The sequence below is a fragment of the Chiloscyllium plagiosum genome, unplaced genomic scaffold, assembly GCF_037043375.1.
Source record: "Chiloscyllium plagiosum isolate Xiang-an unplaced genomic scaffold, Cpla_swu_hap1 HiC_scaffold_42, whole genome shotgun sequence".
NCBI classification, from domain to species: Eukaryota; Metazoa; Chordata; class Chondrichthyes; order Orectolobiformes; family Hemiscylliidae; genus Chiloscyllium; species Chiloscyllium plagiosum.
This window is the reverse complement of record NW_028270180.1, coordinates 5430773-5451299: the sequence shown is the minus strand read 5'-3', so window position 1 is coordinate 5451299 and position 20527 is coordinate 5430773. Positions and strand designations below refer to the sequence as shown.

At 49.9% G+C, this 20527-nt stretch overlaps 1 protein-coding gene across 1 annotated transcript in view; it reads right to left on the bottom strand.

Annotated features, from left to right (window-relative positions):
* The window catches only part of tp53bp1 (tumor protein p53 binding protein, 1), a 69021-nt gene that overhangs the window by 39135 nt on the left and 9359 nt on the right, over positions 1-20527 (bottom strand). The window contains exons 4-10 of the mRNA XM_087982016.1: positions 17643-17736; positions 16613-16695; positions 14526-14669; positions 13927-13996; positions 7867-8039; positions 5547-5661; positions 2317-2411 (exon numbers count right to left, since the gene is read on the bottom strand). Of these exons, the coding sequence (XP_087838142.1) occupies positions 2317-2411; positions 5547-5661; positions 7867-8039; positions 13927-13996; positions 14526-14669; positions 16613-16695; positions 17643-17736 (774 nt within the window). The remainder of the gene's footprint in view (positions 1-2316; positions 2412-5546; positions 5662-7866; positions 8040-13926; positions 13997-14525; positions 14670-16612; positions 16696-17642; positions 17737-20527) is intronic.

Genomic DNA, 20527 nt, shown 5'->3' with positions numbered 1-20527 from the left:
TCACACTCTCAGATACAATAAACCGAATTAAAACTGCGGTTCACGATGACCATGTTAATAAAGATCCTGCGCCCAGTGTGGCTCTGAGCTGTCAGAATAAAACAGTTCCCCAGTCCATGCAGTTAGTTTGGCCTTAGTGAGGCACAGATATTGTTTAGGAGAAAGTGAGGACTGCAGATGCTGGAGATCAGAGCTGAAAAATGTGTTGCTGGAAAAGCGCAGCAGGTCAGGCAGCATCAAAGGAGCAGGAGAATCGATGTTTTGGGCATAAGCCCTTCAGAGCCCAAGACCAGGTAGGTTTCAGGTCAGTCAGGATTCCTTTTCTAGAGACTACAGAGACATACAGCACAGAAACAGACCCTTCGGTCCAACTGGTCCATGCCGACCACGTTCCCAAACTTAACTTATCCCACTGTCTGCATTTGGCTCATATCCCTCCAAACCTTTCCTATTCGTGACCTTATCTAAAAGCTATTCAAATGTTGTAACCATACCCACAACTGCTACTTTCTTTGGAAGTTCATTCCATACATGAACCAATGTGTAAGAAAATTGTCCCTTATATCCTTGTTAAATCTTTCTCCTCTCATCATAAAATCATGCCCCCTAATCTTGAAATCCCCCCACCCTAAGGAAAAGATACCTACCACTGACCCTGTCTTTACCACTCATGATTTCATAAACCTCTACAAAGGTCACCTCTCAACCTCCAGTGAAAGGTGTCCCAGTCTATCTCAAAGTCTTCCACACCCAGCAACATCCTAGGAAATCATTTCTCAACCTCCTGCAGATTAATAATATCCTTCCTATAACTGGGTGACCAGAACCGGACACAGTATTCCAGAAGAGGCATCACCAATGTCCTGTACAACCTCAGCATGACGTTCCAACTCCTACACTCAAACGTCTGAGCAAAGAAGCCAAGTGAGCTACAAGTTAGCCACCCTGTCTACCTGTGACTAGCCACAGACTACTGTGCATGAGTAAAGCATGGAACAAAACTGGGACTCTCAGCATCAGATACACCACAGATATTTGCAGGAAATGTCAATGGAGATATGAACTGGGAATTACTGGGTTCTGTGGAACTGCACCCCAACACCATGATCCCCCAGGATTTTGCAGAGACTGGGATACGGAATACAGTTCAGATCATCATAATTAAGGAAGAATACACCTGTGTTTAAGGTAGTGCAGGAGAAAGTGAGGACTGCAGATGCTGGAGATCAGAGTCGAGAGAGTGGTGCTGGAAAAGGATAGCAGGTCAGGCAGCATCCAAGGAGAATCGACATTTCGGGCATAAGCCGTTCATCAGGAATCAAGGACCTATTGTGCTTTTCCAGCACCACACTCTCGACTTTATGGTGGTGTAGCCCTGGTTCCCAGGGATTGTCATGTTGAGAAGCCGAGCCAGTTAGATCTATCATCCAGCTCAACTCCAGAGTACAGGCAGTGAAATGTATGAGAGTCTGAAAGGGGTTTCACAAGACAGGCAGAGAGAGAACTTTTCTACTGATTGGGACATGGACTCAGATGGGACTGATCACTCAGGACTGAGATGAGGAGAGAGTTCTTCAGTCAAGAGGCTTGTGAATCTTTGGAGTGCTCTCCCCCAGAGAGCTCTGGATGTCCCATTGCCGACTACACTTAGCGCGGAACAAATGGATTTTGGTCTCTCGAGTAATTTGAGGGAAATGGGAAGTGGGCGGGAACGTGCAGGAGTGTGTGTGTGTGCACACATACAGGTTGTGGGGTGGGACTCTAATCGACAATCTATCCTCAATAACCTCCAACAAATCACTCCTTGGTCTCAAACTGCTACAGACAACAAATCAACTGCAATGATACAAGATGGAGGCTCATCACCACCTTCTCAAGAAGAAGCAGATGTTCACTCTCGCTTTCAAATCCCTTCAGAGCCTCTGGCCTCTCTCCCTCATCCCCCAGCTCCACAATTCTCCGCACACCTCTAACTCTGGCCTCTGACGCATCCCTAATTTTCATCGTCACTAATGGGAGGCTGTAGCCCGAAGCTACAAAATTCACTCTCACTTCCCTACTTTAAGACACTTCTTAAAGACCTCTGTAGTCAAGCGTTTGGTCACCTGACCGAGTCAATGCCTCCCTGTCATATTTGGTTTGACAGTACTCCTGCAAAGCGCCTGAAGACATTTCACAATGTCAAAAGGTGCCACATAAATACAAGTAGCAGTTGTTGTTGTAAGCACAGAGATCCTCTCAATCAGCTGAAGCAAAAAGGACGTTCTGAGGCAGAGGGTGGTTACAGGTCAATACTCCCCTGCCCATCACCGTTACCTAAATCTGGGTCTTGCTTGGTCGGGCTGTTGGGAACAATGATAGGGGTTGGTCCGAAGGACTCCTGGGATGGGTCAATCACATTACTGGAACTTCTGTGAAAAGAATCAGCACTTTGTTAGGAATTACAGACAGATATTAACGCTTTTACCAGCAAAACGTCTCTAGGCGATCAACTCTGAGGCCTCACGCACAGCCCATTCCCACACCCTGCTCCTATACCGGACAGTTCCAGGAAAAGCCGTTGCCCTGGAGACGGCCAGAATTCGGCCTGACTGGCGGTCATGCCTCAGCGGCCTGGGGCCCAAGCTCTGGAATACTCTCCCTAAACCCCTCCTCCTCTCTGCCTTTCTGACATTTCTCAAAATAATAACTACAAAGTCATTACATGTATCCCCCACGTTTCAAAAGTTTGCGTTATGCCACCACTTCACCAACATTAGTAGCTGTTTTTGCTAGCCAAAAGGAATCCAAAGAGGATTTTTCCTTTTACAAGAAAAGTAATTGCTTCTCCACTTTATACCATTTCAGCTTACAAACGGTTTCAAAGGAATGCTCTATTTTAAGGGGAACCTTGCATTGCAAGTACCTCCTCACAAAGTTTTGAGAAGGTTTGTAGCTCAGGTTGAGGTTCTGGATGTAGGTTTGCTCGCTGAGCTGGGAGGTTCACTTCCAGACGTTTCGTCACTATACTAGGTAACATCTTCAGCGAGCCTCCAGGCGAAGCACAGCTGATGATTTCTGCTTTCTATTTGTGTGTTTGGGTTTCTTTGATAAACAGAAAACAGATGGGTGATGAAACATCTGAAAATGAACCTTCCAGCTCAGTGAGCAAACCTACATCCAAGTACCTCTTCATCCGACTTGTCAAATTCTGCTTGCCTCTCGCTCCTCTCGGGATGCTTTGTTAACTTGCTACATAAATGCAAGTTCATGGTGGCTGAAGGAGACGGGCATCTCTGTGGATGGGGAAAAACATTAAAATGCCACATTAGGATCACCCAGTGCAGCAGCAGTGTGTACCATCTACAAGAGGCGCTGCAGAAATTCATCCAAGATCCTCAGACAGCAGCTTCCAAACTCACAACTATTTCCATGTCAAAGGACAGGGAAATGAGGCCTGGGGCAGATCAGCCATGATCTTACAGAATGGCCAAGCAGACTTGATGGGCTGAATGGCCTACGTCTTCATGCCGTTGGTACCAATCTAACCCACACTGACCATTCGGCCAACCCACTCCCTCCACGCAGGAGACCAAGTTGCCATGACAACATGCAGGGTTGTAGACCGAAGCTCTGGGTAGTGATGGTGGACACTCCAATCACCCACGTGGTTGTCCAGGAATCTCTCATGCTCCGACCCCTGGCCTTTGGTGAATATTGGAAGGACGGACACGTTGACCCTCAACATGTTTGACTGTGTTAAAGCAAGCTTGTCTTGACCCAGTCCAGCCTCAGAGTGGGACTCCAACCTGGAGCTTCAGGCTCAGAGGCAGGGACACTACACACTGCAGGCCTTCCATAGATTACACCCGGAAAATGGACAGGTTCAGAGAAGGAATTCCATAGCTTTGGACTTGGATAGTTGGAATCAAACCACCGACGGAAATACACAGGTGGCCAGGACTGAAGTTAAAATAGAATTGAATCAAATCAAAGCAGGTTTTCTTTGAGATGGTGATCAAACAGGTGGATGAGGGTAAAGCAGTTGATGTGTACATGGGTTTCAGTAAGGCGTTTGTTAAGGTTCCCCAAGGTAGGCTATTGCACAAAATACGGAGGCATGGGATTGAGGGTGATTTAGCAGCTTGGATCAGAAATTGGCTAGCTGTAAGAAGACAGAGGGTGGTGGTGGATGGGAAATATTCATCCTGGAGTTCAGTTACTAGTGGTGTTTCGCAAGGATCTGTTTTGGGCCCACTGTTGTTTGTCATTTATATAAATGACCTGGATGAGGGTGTAGAAAGATGGGTTAGTAAATTTGCAAATGACACTAAGGTCGGTGGAGTTGTGGATAGTGACGAAGGATGTTGCAGGTTACAGAGGGACATAGATAAGCTGCAGAGCTGGGCTGAGAGGTGGCAAATGGAGTTTAATGCAGAAAACTGTGAGGCGATTCATTTTGGAAGGAGCAACAGGACTGCAGAGTACTGGGCTAATGGTAAGATTCTTGGTAGTGTGGGTGAACAGAGAGATCTCAGTGTCCATGTACATAGATCCCTGAAAGTTGCCACCCAGGTTGATAGGGCTGTGAAGAAGGCATATGGTGTGTTAGCTTTTATTGGTAGAGGGATTGAGTTTTGGAACCATTAAGTCATGCTGCAGCTGTACAAAATTCTGGTGCGGCCGCACTTGAAGTATTGCATACAGTTCTGGTCACTGCATTATAGGAAGGATGTGGATGCTCTGGAACGGGTTCAGAGGAGATTTACTAGGTATGGTGGGAAGGTGTTATGAGGAAAGCCTGAGACACCGGAGGCTGTTTTTGTTAGAGAGAAGGTTGAGAGGTGCCTTAATTGAGACATATTATGGCGATGGCCAGCATGAGGGGACATAGTTTTAAATTGAGGGGTGATAGATAATGGGACAGATGTCAGAAGCATTTTATTTTACTCAGAGAGTAGTAGGGGCATGGAAAGCACTGCCCGCAACACTAGTGGACTCGCCAATCTTAAGGGCAATTGAATGGTCATTAAATAGGCATATAGACAAGAATGGAATAGTGTATGTTAGATGGGCTTCAGATTGGTTCCACAGGTCAGCGCAATATAGAGGGCTGAAGGGCCTGTACTGCACCGTAATGTTCTATGTTCTAGGCCATTTGGCCCATTGAGTCCACACCTACCCTCTGAAAAGCATCCTACCCAATAAGACCCACCTCCTTACCCTATCCCCGTAATCCTGCATTTCCCATGGCTAACCCACCAAGCCTACACATCTTTGGATTGTGGGAGGAAACCGTAGCACCCAGGGGAAACCCACACAGACAGGGGAAGAATGTGCAAACTCCACACAGACAGCCCACGGGTTGAATGGAACCCAGTCCCCGGTGCTGTGAGGCAGCTGGGCTAACCATGGAGCCACCGTGCTGGAGAGGCTACATAGATCGGGATATTCGAAAATCTGGACATTAGGATGGAAATTTTAATTGCGAGGCATTGCCAGATCCAGATTTTAAATGACTATTGAACAACAGAGTATTGGTGAGCTCCACTGTGATGGACACTTACTCCGACAGACTCTCCTGGACCAGGGACTGCTGCCCAGAAAGATGCAGGACTTGCAGGCGATCGACGTGAGCAACCAAAACACTTTCATTTCTCAGATGGATGGCTGCAGTGGGACCTGAGAGAGGGGGAGAGAGGGGGGAGAAAAGAAAGAGAAAAAGAAAGAGAGAAAGAAAAAGAAAGAGAGAGACAGGGATAGAGACAGGGAGGCAGGCAGAGAGGGAGGGAGGCAGAGAGGGAGGGGGGAAGGAAGGGAAGGAAGGGAAGGAAGCGGGGGGGAGAGAGAAAGACAGAGATGGGGGGAGAGAGATAGAAAGAGAGAGTGTGAGAATGTGAGAGGGAGGGGGGAGTGGTGGGGGGGGGGGGGGAAGAGTGGGACAGAGAGAGGGAGGGAGAGTGGGAGAGGTGGTAAAAAAAACACCAGAAGGATGGTCAAGAGACGAGCGATTCACTGCTGGGCACACAGACCCAAGGGAATTAATTCACCCATAATTCAACTCTCCCAAAGGTTCGATTTCTAGGTGCATACGGCTGAAGGGAAACACACCGAGCAGTGCGCAGACACATCACCACCAGGACACTGACAATTCAACACAATCAAACTGATGCTCCTCACCCACAAACAGGCCATTTCACTGGATCGATCCACGTCAGTGCCCTTGCATCATGTGGGACACGTTTCTCTCCTTCCCGACCGCAACATTCCCCTGACACTCTTTAACCATTCCCCCCCTCCACCAAACCCCTCCACCAGGAAGTGAGCCCTACATTCTCACCATTCTCTCGATACCGAGCTGCCTCCTGAACTCTTCATTGGATTCATATCTATAAAGAGCATAAAAAAAACAAGAATAGGCCATTCAGCCCCTCAAGCCTCCTATCATGCCAACTCCTCATAGCCCTCAACTGCTGCTCGATCTTTCAAAACACATGTCTCCTCTTTAAATACCTGCAGTCAGTTAGCCTCCACAACTCTCTGGGGGAGAGAATTCCAAAGATTTGTTGCCCTCTGGAAATTGAAACTCCTTTGCACGTCCCAAATTTTGTTCCAGTCTCTTCCACATGTTATAGAGTCAGAGATGTACAGCATGGAAACAGACCCTTCGGTCCAACCTGTCCATGCCAATCAGATATCCCAACCCAAACCTAGTCCCACCTGCCAGCACCCGGCCCATATCCCTCCAAACCCTTCCTATTCATCTCCCCATCTAAATGCCTCTTAAATGTTGCAATTGTACCAGCCTCCACCACATCCCCTGGCAGCTCATTCCATACACGTACCACCCTCTGTGTGAAAAAAGTTGCCCCTTAGGTCTCTTATATCTTTCCCCTCTCACCCTAAACCTATGCCCTCTAGTTCTGGACTCCCCGACCCCAGGGAAAAGACTTTGTCTATTTATCCTATCCGTGCCCCTCATGATTTTATAAACCTCTATAAGGTCACCCCTCAGTCTCCGACGCTCCAGGGAAACCGGCCCCAGCCTGTTCGAAATCTTATTGATCTTCACCAAGTCACCAACTGAGCTTTCTTAATGCAGACAACTCCGGCCTGTGAAATCATAGTATAATCATAGAATCCCTACAGTGTGGAAGCAGACTATTCAGCCCATCAAGTCCACACCATCCCACCCAGACCCAATCCCTCATCCTATCTCTGCATTTCCCATGGCTAACCGACCTAACTGACATCTCTAGACACTATGCGTAATTTAGCATGGCCAATCCACCCTAACCTGTACAGGAACCTGGAACAAACTCACACAGACACGGCAAGATGTGCAAACTTCACACAGTCACCCAAGGCTGGAATCGAACCCAGGTCCTGGGGCTGTGAGGCCGCATGGTCTCTCTGCCTTTTCCGATAGATGTATCCAGTCCATCTGGTACACATCTCCACAGCACTATCCCATGAACTCCATTAGATAAGACAAAAACAATATTTTCCACGAGGAACCTACATTTACATAGCACCTTTCACAATCTCAGCATGTTCCAAAACAGCCTTGAATTATTTTTGAAGTGCGTGCTCTCGGAAATGCAGTGGTCAATTTGTGCAGAGCAAGATCCCACAAACAACAATGTGACGTAAAACATGTAGTTGGCTATGATGTCAACTGACAGAAATTTCTTTTCCAGGACACTCAAGAGAAAAACCTGACCATCCTGTCGAAAAGGACAGTTTCTCTGACAATGCAGCACTCCCTCAGTAATGCACTGGGACATACACCTGTCTAGATTTTGTTGTGGGACTTGAATCCCTGACTGAGGGCAGAGACCATGAGCCACAGGTGACCCCTGTGAATGAAACACGCGGTAAACCTACCTGACAAAGTGGGCTCCACAGCCTCCTCTTGGGACAGGATGGTCTTGGAATGTTCCGGGCCTGCTATGGATAGAGGTCCCTCAATCCGCAGTCCAGAAGGCATCAGGAAATGGGCCTGTGCGCCAGCTCCCAGCTCCCCCTGCCACGTGGATACACTCGAGGTAACCTCCGACCTGCAACATTTCACCTGGGCTTAATGTTGAATCGACACAGTCAGGGTTAATCGCTGCTCCAGATCCCTGCCTTTGGCCCACATCCCTTAATACCTTCACTTAACAAAAATATATTTATCTCAAATTTAAAATTTAACAAATAATCTAACATCCACTTCCGCTGGTGGAAGAAAATTCCAAACCTCTCAAACCCTTTGTGTGTAAAAGTGCTTCCTAACATCTCTCCTGAACAGACTGGCCCTAATGTTCAGACAATGCCCCCAGTTCTAGAAACGCCAATCACTGGAAATTGTTTATCTTTAACTACCCTGTCTTTTCCTGTTAGTATCCTGAAGACCTTGATCAGATCGTCTCTTAACCTCGCCATCTTTACACTGCAGTCCTCAGACACACAGCCCAGGATTCCGTTAGCTTTCTTGATTACTTGCATTTATATAGTACCTTTCACATCCTCAGGATATCAGACGTGCTTCACAGGCAGCGAACTACTGTCACAACTGGTGTAATGTGGCAAATACAGAATTCAATTAGTGCACAGCCCTCTCCCACAATGATCACCGAGGGAGCTAATGATCCAATTGTTTAATTAAAAAGTTGCTGTTTGCTGAGATATAAACATTGACCCAGGACACCAGGGAGTCCTCCACTGATCCTCCCTGAATGGTGGCCGTGGGATTTTTCACACCCATCTGGCGCAAGGCCTGTGGTTAACACCTCTTCCATAAGGCAGAGCATCTAACAGTGCCGGCACTCCCTCAGCACCGACCCTCCGACAGTGCGGCACTCCCTCAGCACTGACCCTCCGACAGTGCGGCACTCCCTCAGCACTGACCCTCCGACAGTGCCGCACTCCCTCCGCACTGACCCTCCGACAGTGCCCCTTCCCTCAGCACTGACCCCCCGACAGTGCGGCACTCCCTCAGCACTGACCCTCTGACAGTGTGGCACTCCATCCGCACTGACCCTCCGACAGTGCCGCACTCCCTCAGCACTGACCCTCTGACAGTGTGGCACTCCCTCAGCACTGACCCTCCGACAGTGCGGCACTCCCTCAGCACTGACCCTCCGACAGTGCCCCTTCCCTCAGCACTGACCCCCCGACAGTGCGGCACTCCCTCAGCACTGACCCTCTGACAGTGTGGCACTCCCTCAGCACTGACCCCCCGACAGTGCGGCACTCCCTCAGCACTGACCCTCTGACAGTGTGGCACTCCCTCAGCACTGACCCTCCGACAGTGCCGCACTCCCTCAGCACTGACCCTCTGACAGTGTGGCACTCCCTCAGCACTGACCCTCCGACAGTGCGGCACTCCCTCAGCACTGACCCTCCGACAGTGCGGCACTCCCTCAGCACTGACCCTCTGACAGTGTGGCACTCCCTCAGCACTGACCCTCCGACAGTGCGGCACTCCCTCAGCACTGACCCTCCGACAGTGCGGCACTCCCTCAGCACTGACCCTCCGACAGTGCGGCACTCCCTCAGCACTGACCCTCCGACAGTGCGGCACTCCCTCAGCACTGACCCTCCGACAGTGCGGCACTCCCTCAGCACTGACCCTCCGACAGTGCGGCACTCCCTCAGCACTGACCCTCCGACAGTGCGGCACTCCCTCAGCACTGACCCTCCGACAGTGCGGCACTCCCTCAGCACTGACCCTCCGACAGTGCGGCACTCCCTCAGCACTGACCCTCCGACACTGCGGCACTCCCTCAGCACTGACCCTCCGACAGTGCGGCACTCCCTCAGCACTGACCCTCCGACAGTGCGGCACTCCCTCAGCACTGACCCTCCGACAGTGCGGCACTCCCTCAGCACTGACCCTCCGACAGTGCGGCACTCCCTCAGCACTGACCCTCCGACAGTGCGGCACTCCCTCAGCACTGACCCTCCGACAGTGCGGCACTCCCTCAGCACTGACCCTCCGACAGTGCGGCACTCCCTCAGCACTGACCCTCCGACAGTGCGGCACTCCCTCAGCACTGTCCCTCCGACAGTGCGGCACTCCCTCAGCACTGACCCTCCGACAGTGCGGCACTCCCTCAGCACTGACCCTCCGACAGTGCGGCACTCCCTCAGCACTGACCCTCCGACAGTGCGGCACTCCCTCAGCACTGACCCTCCGACAGTGCGGCACTCCCTCAGCACTGACCCTCCGACAGTGCGGCACTCCCGCAGCACTGACCCTCCGACAGTGCGGCACTCCCTCAGCACTGACCCTCCGACACTGCGGCACTCCCTCAGCACTGACCCTCCGACAGTGCGGCACTCCCTCAGCACTGACCCTCCGACAGTGCGGCACTCCCTCAGCACTGACCCTCCGACAGTGCGGCACTCCCTCAGCACTGACCCTCCGACAGTGCGGCACTCCCTCAGCACTGACCCTCCGACAGTGCCGGCACTCCCTCAGCGTTGCAGTGATAGTGTCAGCCAGCACTATTCTGTCACATTTCTGGAGAGGATGTGAACACGTGTGGTCGAGGAGAGAGTGCATTTCCTGGCCTCCATCACCGTCAAGCAGCCGCAGTGGGTTTACAGAAGGGACTTTGATAACAGACGGATGTCCCAGGAGACAAAGCAAGGAAGGATGCTCCATCATTAAAGCTGGAAACTGAAAGTATTTGAGGGAAGGAGGCATGGAGAACGCGAGATGACGTCAGCTGCTATCCCAACCAAGATAGACTGGGTAACCCAACTGGAAACATCAGCAACACTGGGCTACTAAGGCTTCAAGTGAACCTACATTTTGGGGCATAGTCACCAATCCACAACCATCTCACGGGACTGAATGATATCTTTGTGACAAAAGTCAAAAGTGTTGTTGGTCTTGTCTCCACGGTTTCAGAGAGAGATTATGGATCAACAATCACATCACCTATGAGTCACAGCTGAACCATAGAACGTTTAGGAGGAGAGAGTCAAACAGCAAACACACAAACAGCCCCGCAAATCTCCCTTCCCATTCAACAAATGATGCCTGATCTGATATTGGCATATTCCCACCACCCTGATAACCTTTCACCCTCACAAACCCAAAACAGAAATTGCTACAAAAACTCAGCAGGTCTGGCAGCATCTATGGAGAGAAATCAGACATAACGTTTCAATTCTAGAGACCCCCCTCCCCGACTCCCGCACACCCAGTTCTGAGGAAGGGTCACTCAGCCTGAAACATTAACTTTGCTTTCTCTCTGCAGGTGCTGCCAGACCTGCTGAGCTTTCCCAGCAATTTCTGCTTTCCCTTTCTGATTTACAGCATCCCCAGTTCTTTCAGATTCTAACTTTTCACCCTCCTGGTTAATCAGGAACCTATCCAACCTTGGTCTTCAAAATATTCAAAGACTCTGCTTCCAGCATCACTGCAGGAGCAGGATTCCTAGACTCCTGACCCTCAGTGAGAAAATATTTCTCCTCATCTCTGTCTGAAATGGGCAAGCCCTTATTTTTAAACCGTGATCTTTGTTCTAGACTGCCCCAAGCACAGAAACAGCCATTCCAGAATAACTTGTCAAGATGATCCACGTTTCAATTGTGCCTGTTCCGAATCCTCAATAGCCCCTCACTCAGTTCCCTCTCAAATATTTCAAAGGCACCTTGCAAATTCCAAGATGGATTTGACATCCTGTACTATCTCCAGTGGGAATCTCTCTCTGGGCGGCTCACTGGCCTTATCCACATCCTCGCCAAAGGAGTCAGACCGGTGCTGGACACAAAACCTTCAGGAAGGTGCACTGGCTCTGAAGAGAGTGGCAGTGCCCATTCCTCAGTATCAGGACAGGACTGAGGGTTAAATTACAAGGACAGGTTGCATCAACTTGACTCTCATTCCCTTGAGTTTAGGAGATTTATACACTTAATGGTGAGGTCCTAGGGAGTGTTGCTGAACAAAGAGAACTTGGAGTGCAGGTTCATAGCTCCTTGAAAGTGGAGTCGCAGGTAGATAGGATAGTGAAGAAGGCACTTGGTATGCTTTCCTTTATTGGTCAGAGTATTGAGTACAGGAGTTGGGAGGTCATGTTGCGGTTGTACAGGACATTGGCTAGGCCACTATTGGAATATTGCGTGCAATTCTGGGCTCCTTCCTATCGGAAAGATGTGAAACTTGAAAGGGTTCAGAAAAGATTGACAAGGATGTTGCCAGGGTTGGAGGATTTGAGGTATAGGGAGAGGCTGAACAGGCTACGGCTGATTTCCCTGAAGCGTCGGAGGCTGAGGGGTGACCTTATAGAGGTTTACAAAATTATGAGGGGCATGGATTAGGTAAATAGGCAAAGTCTTTTCACTGGGATCGGGGAGTCCAGAACTAGAGGGCATAGGTTTAGGGTGAGAGGGAAAAGATATAAAAGAGACCTAAGGGGCAACTTTTTCACACAGAGAGTGGTACAGATATGGAATGAGCTGCCAGAGGACGTGGTGGAGGCTGGTACAATTGCAACATTTAAGAGGCATTTGGATGGGTATATGAATAGGAAGGGTTTGGAGGGATATGGGCCAGGTGCTGGCAGGTGGGACTAGATTGGGCTGGGATATCTGGTTGGCATGGACGGATTGGACCGAAGGGTCTGTCTCCATGCTGTACATCTCTATGACTCTATGACTATTTTAGGGCGTGGACTGAAATGTTTAAATGTTAGAAGGAAGCAGACAGTGTGGCCATGGTGGAAGTTTCTCCAGAGTGGGAGAGGTTAGCCACTGGGGGTCAGAGTTAAAGGTAGGGCCAGTATGACCACAGATGAAATTGAAAGTTCTTCATTCACACAGTGGATAACTGTAATGGTCTTTGGAAAAGTCAGCATTTGTACATCAAACACATGGCGAAACTCACAGGGTGTCTCAGGTAAATACATAACTTACATGTACAAAAACTAAAGTAATACAATAGATAAAATTAATATTTTAAAGACCCATCTAATTCACTAACGTCCTTTAGGGAAGGAAATCTGCCGTCCTTACCTGGTCTGGCCTCCACATGACTTCAGACCCACAGTAATGTGAGTGATTCTGAACTCCCCACTGAAACAGCAGAGCGAGCCACACTCCGCAGGCTATACTCACATCCCAAGAATAAAGTGACAGAAACAAAACTTTCCTCAGCATCAGGCCCTGCTGTGACTTAAATCACAGCTGAGGCAGGTCACAGCCAAATAAGTCAATATCAATCATCCAAGACAAAAGCAACTCATTTGATCAATAGAGACACACAGCACAGAAACAGGCCCTTTGGCCCAACTAATCCATGCCAACCAGATTTCCTAAACTGAACTAGTCCCATTTGCATGCATTTATTCTTGCATCTGTCCAAATGCCTTTTAAATGTTAACTGTACCAGCCTCTACCTCTTCCTCTGGCAGCTCATTCCATACCCACACCACCCTCTGTGTGAACAAGTTGCCCAAGTCACACTTTTGAATTTTTCCCTTCTCACCTTAAAAGTACCCCATACACCATCTTCAACACCTGCTCACTGCACCTCCGACACTCAGTAGCAGCGGTATGTACCACCTACATGACACACTGCCGAAAATGACCAAATGATCCGCAGACAGCATCTTCCAAACCCACGCCCAATTCCACATGGAAGGACAAGGGCAGCAGATACATGGGATTATCATCCCCCTGTAAGTTCCGCTCCGAGCTGCTCACCACCCTGAACTGGAGATATATCACTGTTCCTTCAGTGTCACTGGGTTCAAGTCCTGGAATTCAGTCACTAAGGGCACTATGGGTCAACGTCAACCCTATGGACTGCAGCAATTCAAAGAGGCAATTTCTCCAGGGAAATGGGAATAAATGGTGGCCAGCCAGACACATGCAAATCCTGTGAATAAATAACTGTATTTAGACATCTCCCTACGTGATCACGTGAAACACTCTGACCCTACAACATACCTCTCAGGCAGGTGGCTGCTTCCAGTCCCAGTTAAAGGCTTATCACTCACTGTTAGCCCAGCATTAGTGTCTGTAAGGAATCAGGAGATGGCATTGTAAAAAAAAAAAGTTGCTTTTCTTCATTGCGACAACACAAGCCTGTGGTAGAACCCTGCTCTTTAAAGTCCACAATTATTGGATCCGTTGTTAATTTTGAGTCTGAGACAGATAAATTTTTGCCAAGCGAAGTTATTACAGCTTATGGGCCAAAGTTAGACTGCAGATCAGTCACTGAATGGTGGTGTCGGCTCGAGGGGCTGAATGGTCTCCCCGTTCCTTTGTAACTTGGTGACTTTATCATCAAAACCAATGCACAATAGTCCGCTGTCCTAATGGTTCCCCCGACAGAAGGCATGATCCTACAGGGTTCCACCACAGTCACGGGCCCCATCCCATGCCCACACAAATTATCCGACAGCACGTAATATAGAGAGTCAAACATCCCAGGTCCAACGGTTGCCTAGCAACATCACCAACCCCCCCCCAACCCCTCCGTCCCCAGACAGCAACCATTATCATCAGATTCAGTTGCCTTCAGCCAATGTCCGAGCACCTCCTACCGGGTTCTGGTTCTTCACTGCAGGTGTCCACATTGATCTCCTCAGATCCATGAGTGCTCCCACCTGCCCTGTCGCCACTCGCCTCGGGATCACTCCCTTGGCTCTCTGATAATTCGAGCAATCCCAGACCAGCCTGGGACAAACCTGGGGGGAAAAAAAAATAAAAGCAAAACACGTCCGCAAGGTCTTCATGGATGAGGGAGGCCATTCAAAACAGTCTTGCCTGCCTCATCAAAAAAAAAGGAACTATACTTCCCCCCGTAGGATTTCATTTTAATCACTGGCTTTGGAATGAGGCTGGGCCAGGATTTCATGCCCATCTCTAGTCCCCTATGAAAGGTGGCATTCGGCTGCCCCCATGAACTGCTCCTGCTGGCCATCTTGTGTACTGACACCCACACAGTGTGGGCGGGGGAGGGGGTTGCTTGGATTCTGACCCGGGTACACTGAAGGAACGGCGATCGATTCCCAAGTCAGGATGGAGGGGGAGCTTGCAGGAGGTGATGGCGTCCCCGCGTACCTGCTGCCCTTGCCCTTCTCAAATAAAGTACTTCCCAAACATCGTGACCCACCCCCATGTAGGTGGGACCCCAGGCCGGTGAGATCAGGTGGACAGGTGGGGGCAGAGGAAGGAGGTTTAAAAACGACATGAGGGACAATTTTTTTTTAAATTACAGACAGTGGCTCGCGTTTGGAATGAACTTCCACAGAAAGTGGTGGATGCAGGTACAGTTACAACGTTTAAGAGACATTTGGATAAGTCCACGGATGGGAAAGGTTTGGAGGGACATGAGCCAGGAGCGGGCAGGTGGGACTGGTTTAGTTTGGGATTATGGTCGGCAGGGACTAGTTGGGCCGAAGGGTGCGTTTCTGTGCTGTCTGACCCTATGAGGCCTGGAGGAGCAGCTGTGGGGGACCCTGTTTAACCCTCTGACTCTTTAATCAAAGGCACCTGGCTCTGGAGTCAGGATATGTGGTTGGCCAGTTAGGCTCCTCGTAGGAAAGAAACTATAAGATTGATCAGCTTTTCACACCACAGTCCGAGCTTCACAGCAATCCCTGCTGGGGGGAGCCTGACATTCTCTTGGGTTTGCCTGGGGGTCACGACCCAAGAGGAAACCCATGTTCGAGGGGTTGACGATCCCACATTTGGAAGCTGCTGTTGGAAAACCCTTGGTGAGTTGCTGCAGTGTAGTTTGAAGATGGTACACACTGTTACTGCCACCAAAAGGTTTTTGGGCTCCTCTGTTTTAAATGTCCTAACTTCTTTCAATTTAACACAAAATAATAATCTGCTAGAGGAAACAAAGTTTTGTTTTCCTCCCAGTTATCATGATAAACGAGTCCACTGAGCATGGCAACTCTTTAACCCTATCTATACCCCTCTCTGATTTGACAGAGGTTTATGAAATCATGAGGGGTATAGATAGGGTTAATGGCAGGTGTCTTTTCCCTTAGGTGAGGAATTTCAAGACTAGGGGACATTTTCTCTTAAGGTGAGAAGAGAGAGATGAGGGGCAACTCCTTTTTTTAAACCACAGAGAGCGGTTCACGTGTGGAATGAACTTCTAGCAGAAGTGGTGCTTGCAGGTACAGTTACAACATTTAAACGACACTTAAATAAGCGCAGGGATAGCAACGGTTTGGGCCAAGCACAGGCAGGTGGGACTAGTTCAGTTTGGGATTATGGCCAGCATGGACTGGTTGGACCGAAGGGTCTGTTTCCCTGCTGTCTGACTGTATGTGAAATGCTGACACTTCACCCCAATGGTCCTTCCTCATATGCCAGTCAGGTCAACAACCCTTTGCACTTTCAGGAGAAAGGTCAGGCCCCAGTACTCTGTAGCCAAGGCGCACAGCAGCTGAGGTAAACGATGCCTGATCCTCCGCTGGGTGAAAACTACAGACAGAAAGAATTCCCCTCTTGAGCGGCACAAGATTCACACACAGAGCCCCCGAGACCATCGAGGACTCCCCCACCCCTCCCCACAAAACAAAATAAAAACACACAATCAGGAAACAGCAGCCTTGGCCAACAACAGGCCTCAGGACTGGACCGGCTCCCTCACGAACAGGCCGAAGCCTACCTTCAGCAGTGACGGAGTTGGTTGTGGAATCTGCAAATTCGGGGTCCACCTCCTGCGAGCTTGGCTGGACACTGACAGGACTGCTGGGAGAACGGGAAATAAATCCATCACATCATCGCTTCCATTCCGGGCTCTCCAAGCACTCTTCCTGGGGGGAGGGGGGGAGGGACAAGGGGACGGTGGTGGTAGAGGGGAGATATAGAGGATACAGCCCCCACTTTGTCAGATGGTCCTGCATTGCCTCTGACAAAACCAAGCCCCTCAGCCATCTCCCAGCTCCACCGACTGCTCGGGACCACCCATCAACCTCAAGGACTTTTCAAAAATTATTTGTTCTTTCACGGGATACGGGCGTCACTGGCTGGGCCACCATTTGTTGCTTGTCCCTAACTGCCCCTGTAGGTGGTGAGCTGCCTCCTCAGTCCACTGCTGTCCTTGGGGAGTAGGCAGCAGTGGAATAGCGAGGGAGGGAATTCCGGGATTTTGACCCAGCAACACCTAAGGAACGGCGATAGATTTCCAAGTCAGGAGGGTGATTGGCTTGGAGGGGAACACGCAGAGGGGGTGATATCCCCGTGGACAAATGAAAAGTGCAAGTCTGAGTCACCAGGAGGCGGTAGTGGTTGGTGAGGAGGGTGGGAGACAGGGCTGGGTGAGCAGGAAATGAGACTATCTCAGTAACATGACAGTTACTGGGTGAGCAGAGCTTGGCCAGGTCTTTGTTGATGGACAAACTATTTATACCATTTACGTAGCGGCTTTCACAACCTCAGAATGTACCAAATCAAAACCAAACCTGTTGGAGAAACTCAGCAGATCTGGCAGTGACTGTGGGGAGTGGGGGGAGAGACACAGAGCGGGGAAGAAAGGGGGTGCTGAGAGTGGGGGAGAGGGGAAGGGAGGGGAGAAGAGAGAAAGAGAGGGAGGTGTAGAGGGGTGTGGGGGGAGAGTGAGGGTAGAGGGGGGCGGGGAAGAGGGGGGCGCGCGCACTCACACACACACAGCCACTCACACACACACAGCCACTCACCGGCTTTGCACCTTTGGCTCTGACAGACCCTCCATCGAAGGAATGGATGGTTCACCAGACTTCTGACACGCCGTTGTTTCCATGGTGCCCAGAACTGAAAGAAAACAACAAACACAAACGTAGTGAAGGGGGGGGGGTGTGTGGCAGAGTTGAAAGGCTCATCAATGGCGATGAGGGTTCCACCGTAACGGTTCAGCTCTGGAGAGTGGAACAATGTCATCGAGTCACAGAGTGTGGAAACAGACCCTTCAGACCAACCAGTCCATTCCAACTGAACTAGTCCCACCTGCCTGTTCCCGGCACATATCCCTCCAAACCTTCCCTATCCATGGACTTATCCAAATGTCTATTAACTGTGCCCTCATCCATCACTTCCTCAGGAAGTTCATTTCACACACAAACCACCCTCTGTGTAAATACTTTGCCCCTTCTGTTTTTTAAAATCGTTCACCTCTCACCTTAGAAAAAACATGCCCCCTAGCTCCCCACCCCTGGCAAACAGACGGTTGCCATTCACCCTATCCATGCCCCTCCCGTTTATATAAACCTCTATATGGTCGCCTCCGATGCTCCGCATTTCCCCATACTGTCCCCAGCCCTCAGGAAGGCAGCTTCACCTCCACCTTAGCAGTTGCCAGAGTGACTGTGGTTATTGGATGCACTGATGTAGTCTTCATCCTTAGCAACTGGAACTGGATTTGATTGGTCAACACAGCTAACATGCCCTTCCACCATCAAATGGTGATTCACCGTCATACGACAGAACTAGAGCCATAGAGCTGTACAGTTGCACCCTTCAGTCCAACATTAATCTAGTCCCATTTGCCAACACTTGGCCCATATCCCTTTAAACCCTTCCTATTCATATACCCATCCAGATGCCTTTTAAATGCTGTAATTGTACCAGCCTCCACCACGTCCTCTGGCAGCTCATTCTATACACGCACTGCCCTCTGTGCGAAAAGGTAAATCTTTCCCTTCTCACCTTAAACCTATACCCTCTAGTTTCTGGCTCCCTTACCCTGGGAAAAGAGCTTCACTATTCACCCAATCCATGCCCCTCATGATTTTATAAACTTCTATAAAACCAAGGCTAGGGTGAATAGGCAAGGAATTGCCTGACTAAAAGGTATTCGGAAAAGAGTAGGCACAGCCCACACAACAGGCCTGGTATCACCATCAGCCCCTACACACTGCAACCTATCATCATTACTTTCCCTTTATTCATTCAGGGATGTAGGTGTCGCTGGTGCTGTTGTCCGTAGCTAGTCGCCCGGCTCACTGGGACACTCCAGCAGACAGTTAAATGTCATCCACATCGCTGTGGGACTGGAGTCAGATACTGGCCAGACCAGGTAAGGACGGCAGATTTCCCTCCCTAAAGAGCATGTGTGAACCCAATGGGTTTTTACAACAACCCATGATACTCTCACAGTCACCAACCCTGAAGCTAGTTTTCAATTCCACTGTATTTTCTAATCAACCCGTTGGGAGTTGTTATTAAAGACCTCTGGAGCAAGCGGGACTTGGACACAAGCCTCCTGGATCAGAGGAAGGGACGCTACCACAGTGCCACAAGAGGCCTCAGTCCAACTGAGCATTAAATTCCACCAGCCACTGCAGCAGGATTTGAACACATGCCCCAGACCATTAGCCCTCGATGGTCAGGAGAAAGTGGGGACTGCAGAAGCTGGAGACCAGAGTCGAGAGTGTGGTGCTGGAAAAGCACAGCCTGACGAAAGGCTTTTGCCCAAAATGTCGATTCTCCTGCTCCTTGGATGCTGCCTGACCTGAAGTGCTTTTCCAGCACCACACCACACTCTTGGCCCTGGATAATTAGCCCAGTGGGGGAACCAGGTACTGACTTGGAAACGCTGGCATTATACCCATGGGGTGGCCATTCAGCCCCTCCAGCCCATTCTTCGCCGACCTCTGTCCTAACTGGCCAGCTTGCTCCTGTAACCCCTAACTCAAATTTGACATTTTTAATTGAACACCCCCCCACCCCGGTCTCAGCAGCCCTTTGGGGTAGGGTGGGTGGGTCTTGGTTACAAGTTTCACTGCGTCACCCCCTCCTGCCGTCACTGCTGGAGGGTCACATCAGTGGGTCCCCAATCTGACCCCACGTCCCCCTCCTCACACAAGAAAGACCCCCTCTGCATCTCACTGATCCTAAAAAGTCTGGTTCGATCATCTCTGTAACCTCTGCTGTTTCAAGGGTGACAAACCCCCACAATCAGTCTTAATTATTTAACCCCATAAGCTCCAGTTTGAAGCCAATTCAAGGTGAGACCCCTACATCCAAGTGCAGAGCCCTCATGTTAAAGGCTAATGTTCCAATCAACTTTCTACATTACCTGTGCACTTCCCCAACTTTTTAGCAATTTTTCTCCCTCTCCCACTTCCCCAACCAATAAACATAGCTCCAGATTGCTGACCCTTCACACCTCCTGGTACATCACCATGAACAGAACACTGTGATCCATTGTGCTTCAGTCCAGGCTGCCTGCTCCCTCAATCAATCATACCCCCTGCCAGGAACCCCCCAAGGCAAATCAGAGACTACCCTGCCTCACTACACTGCCTCACCATGGGAATGCTGGGTATTCCTTTTTCCAGACCTGCATTTATATTGTGCCTTTCCCAAGTTCAGGAAGTTCCAAAACGCTGTACGAACAGTGGGTGGCTCAGTGGTTAGCACTGCTGCCTCACAGCACCGGAAACCCAGGTTCGATTCCAGCCTCGGGTGACTGACTGTGTGGTGTTTGCACGTTCTCCCCGTGTCTGCGTGGGTTTCCTCCGGTGCTCCGGTTTCCTCCCACAGTCCAAAGATGTGCAGGCTAGGTGAATTGGCCAGGCTAAATTGCCGGTAGTGTTAGGTGCAT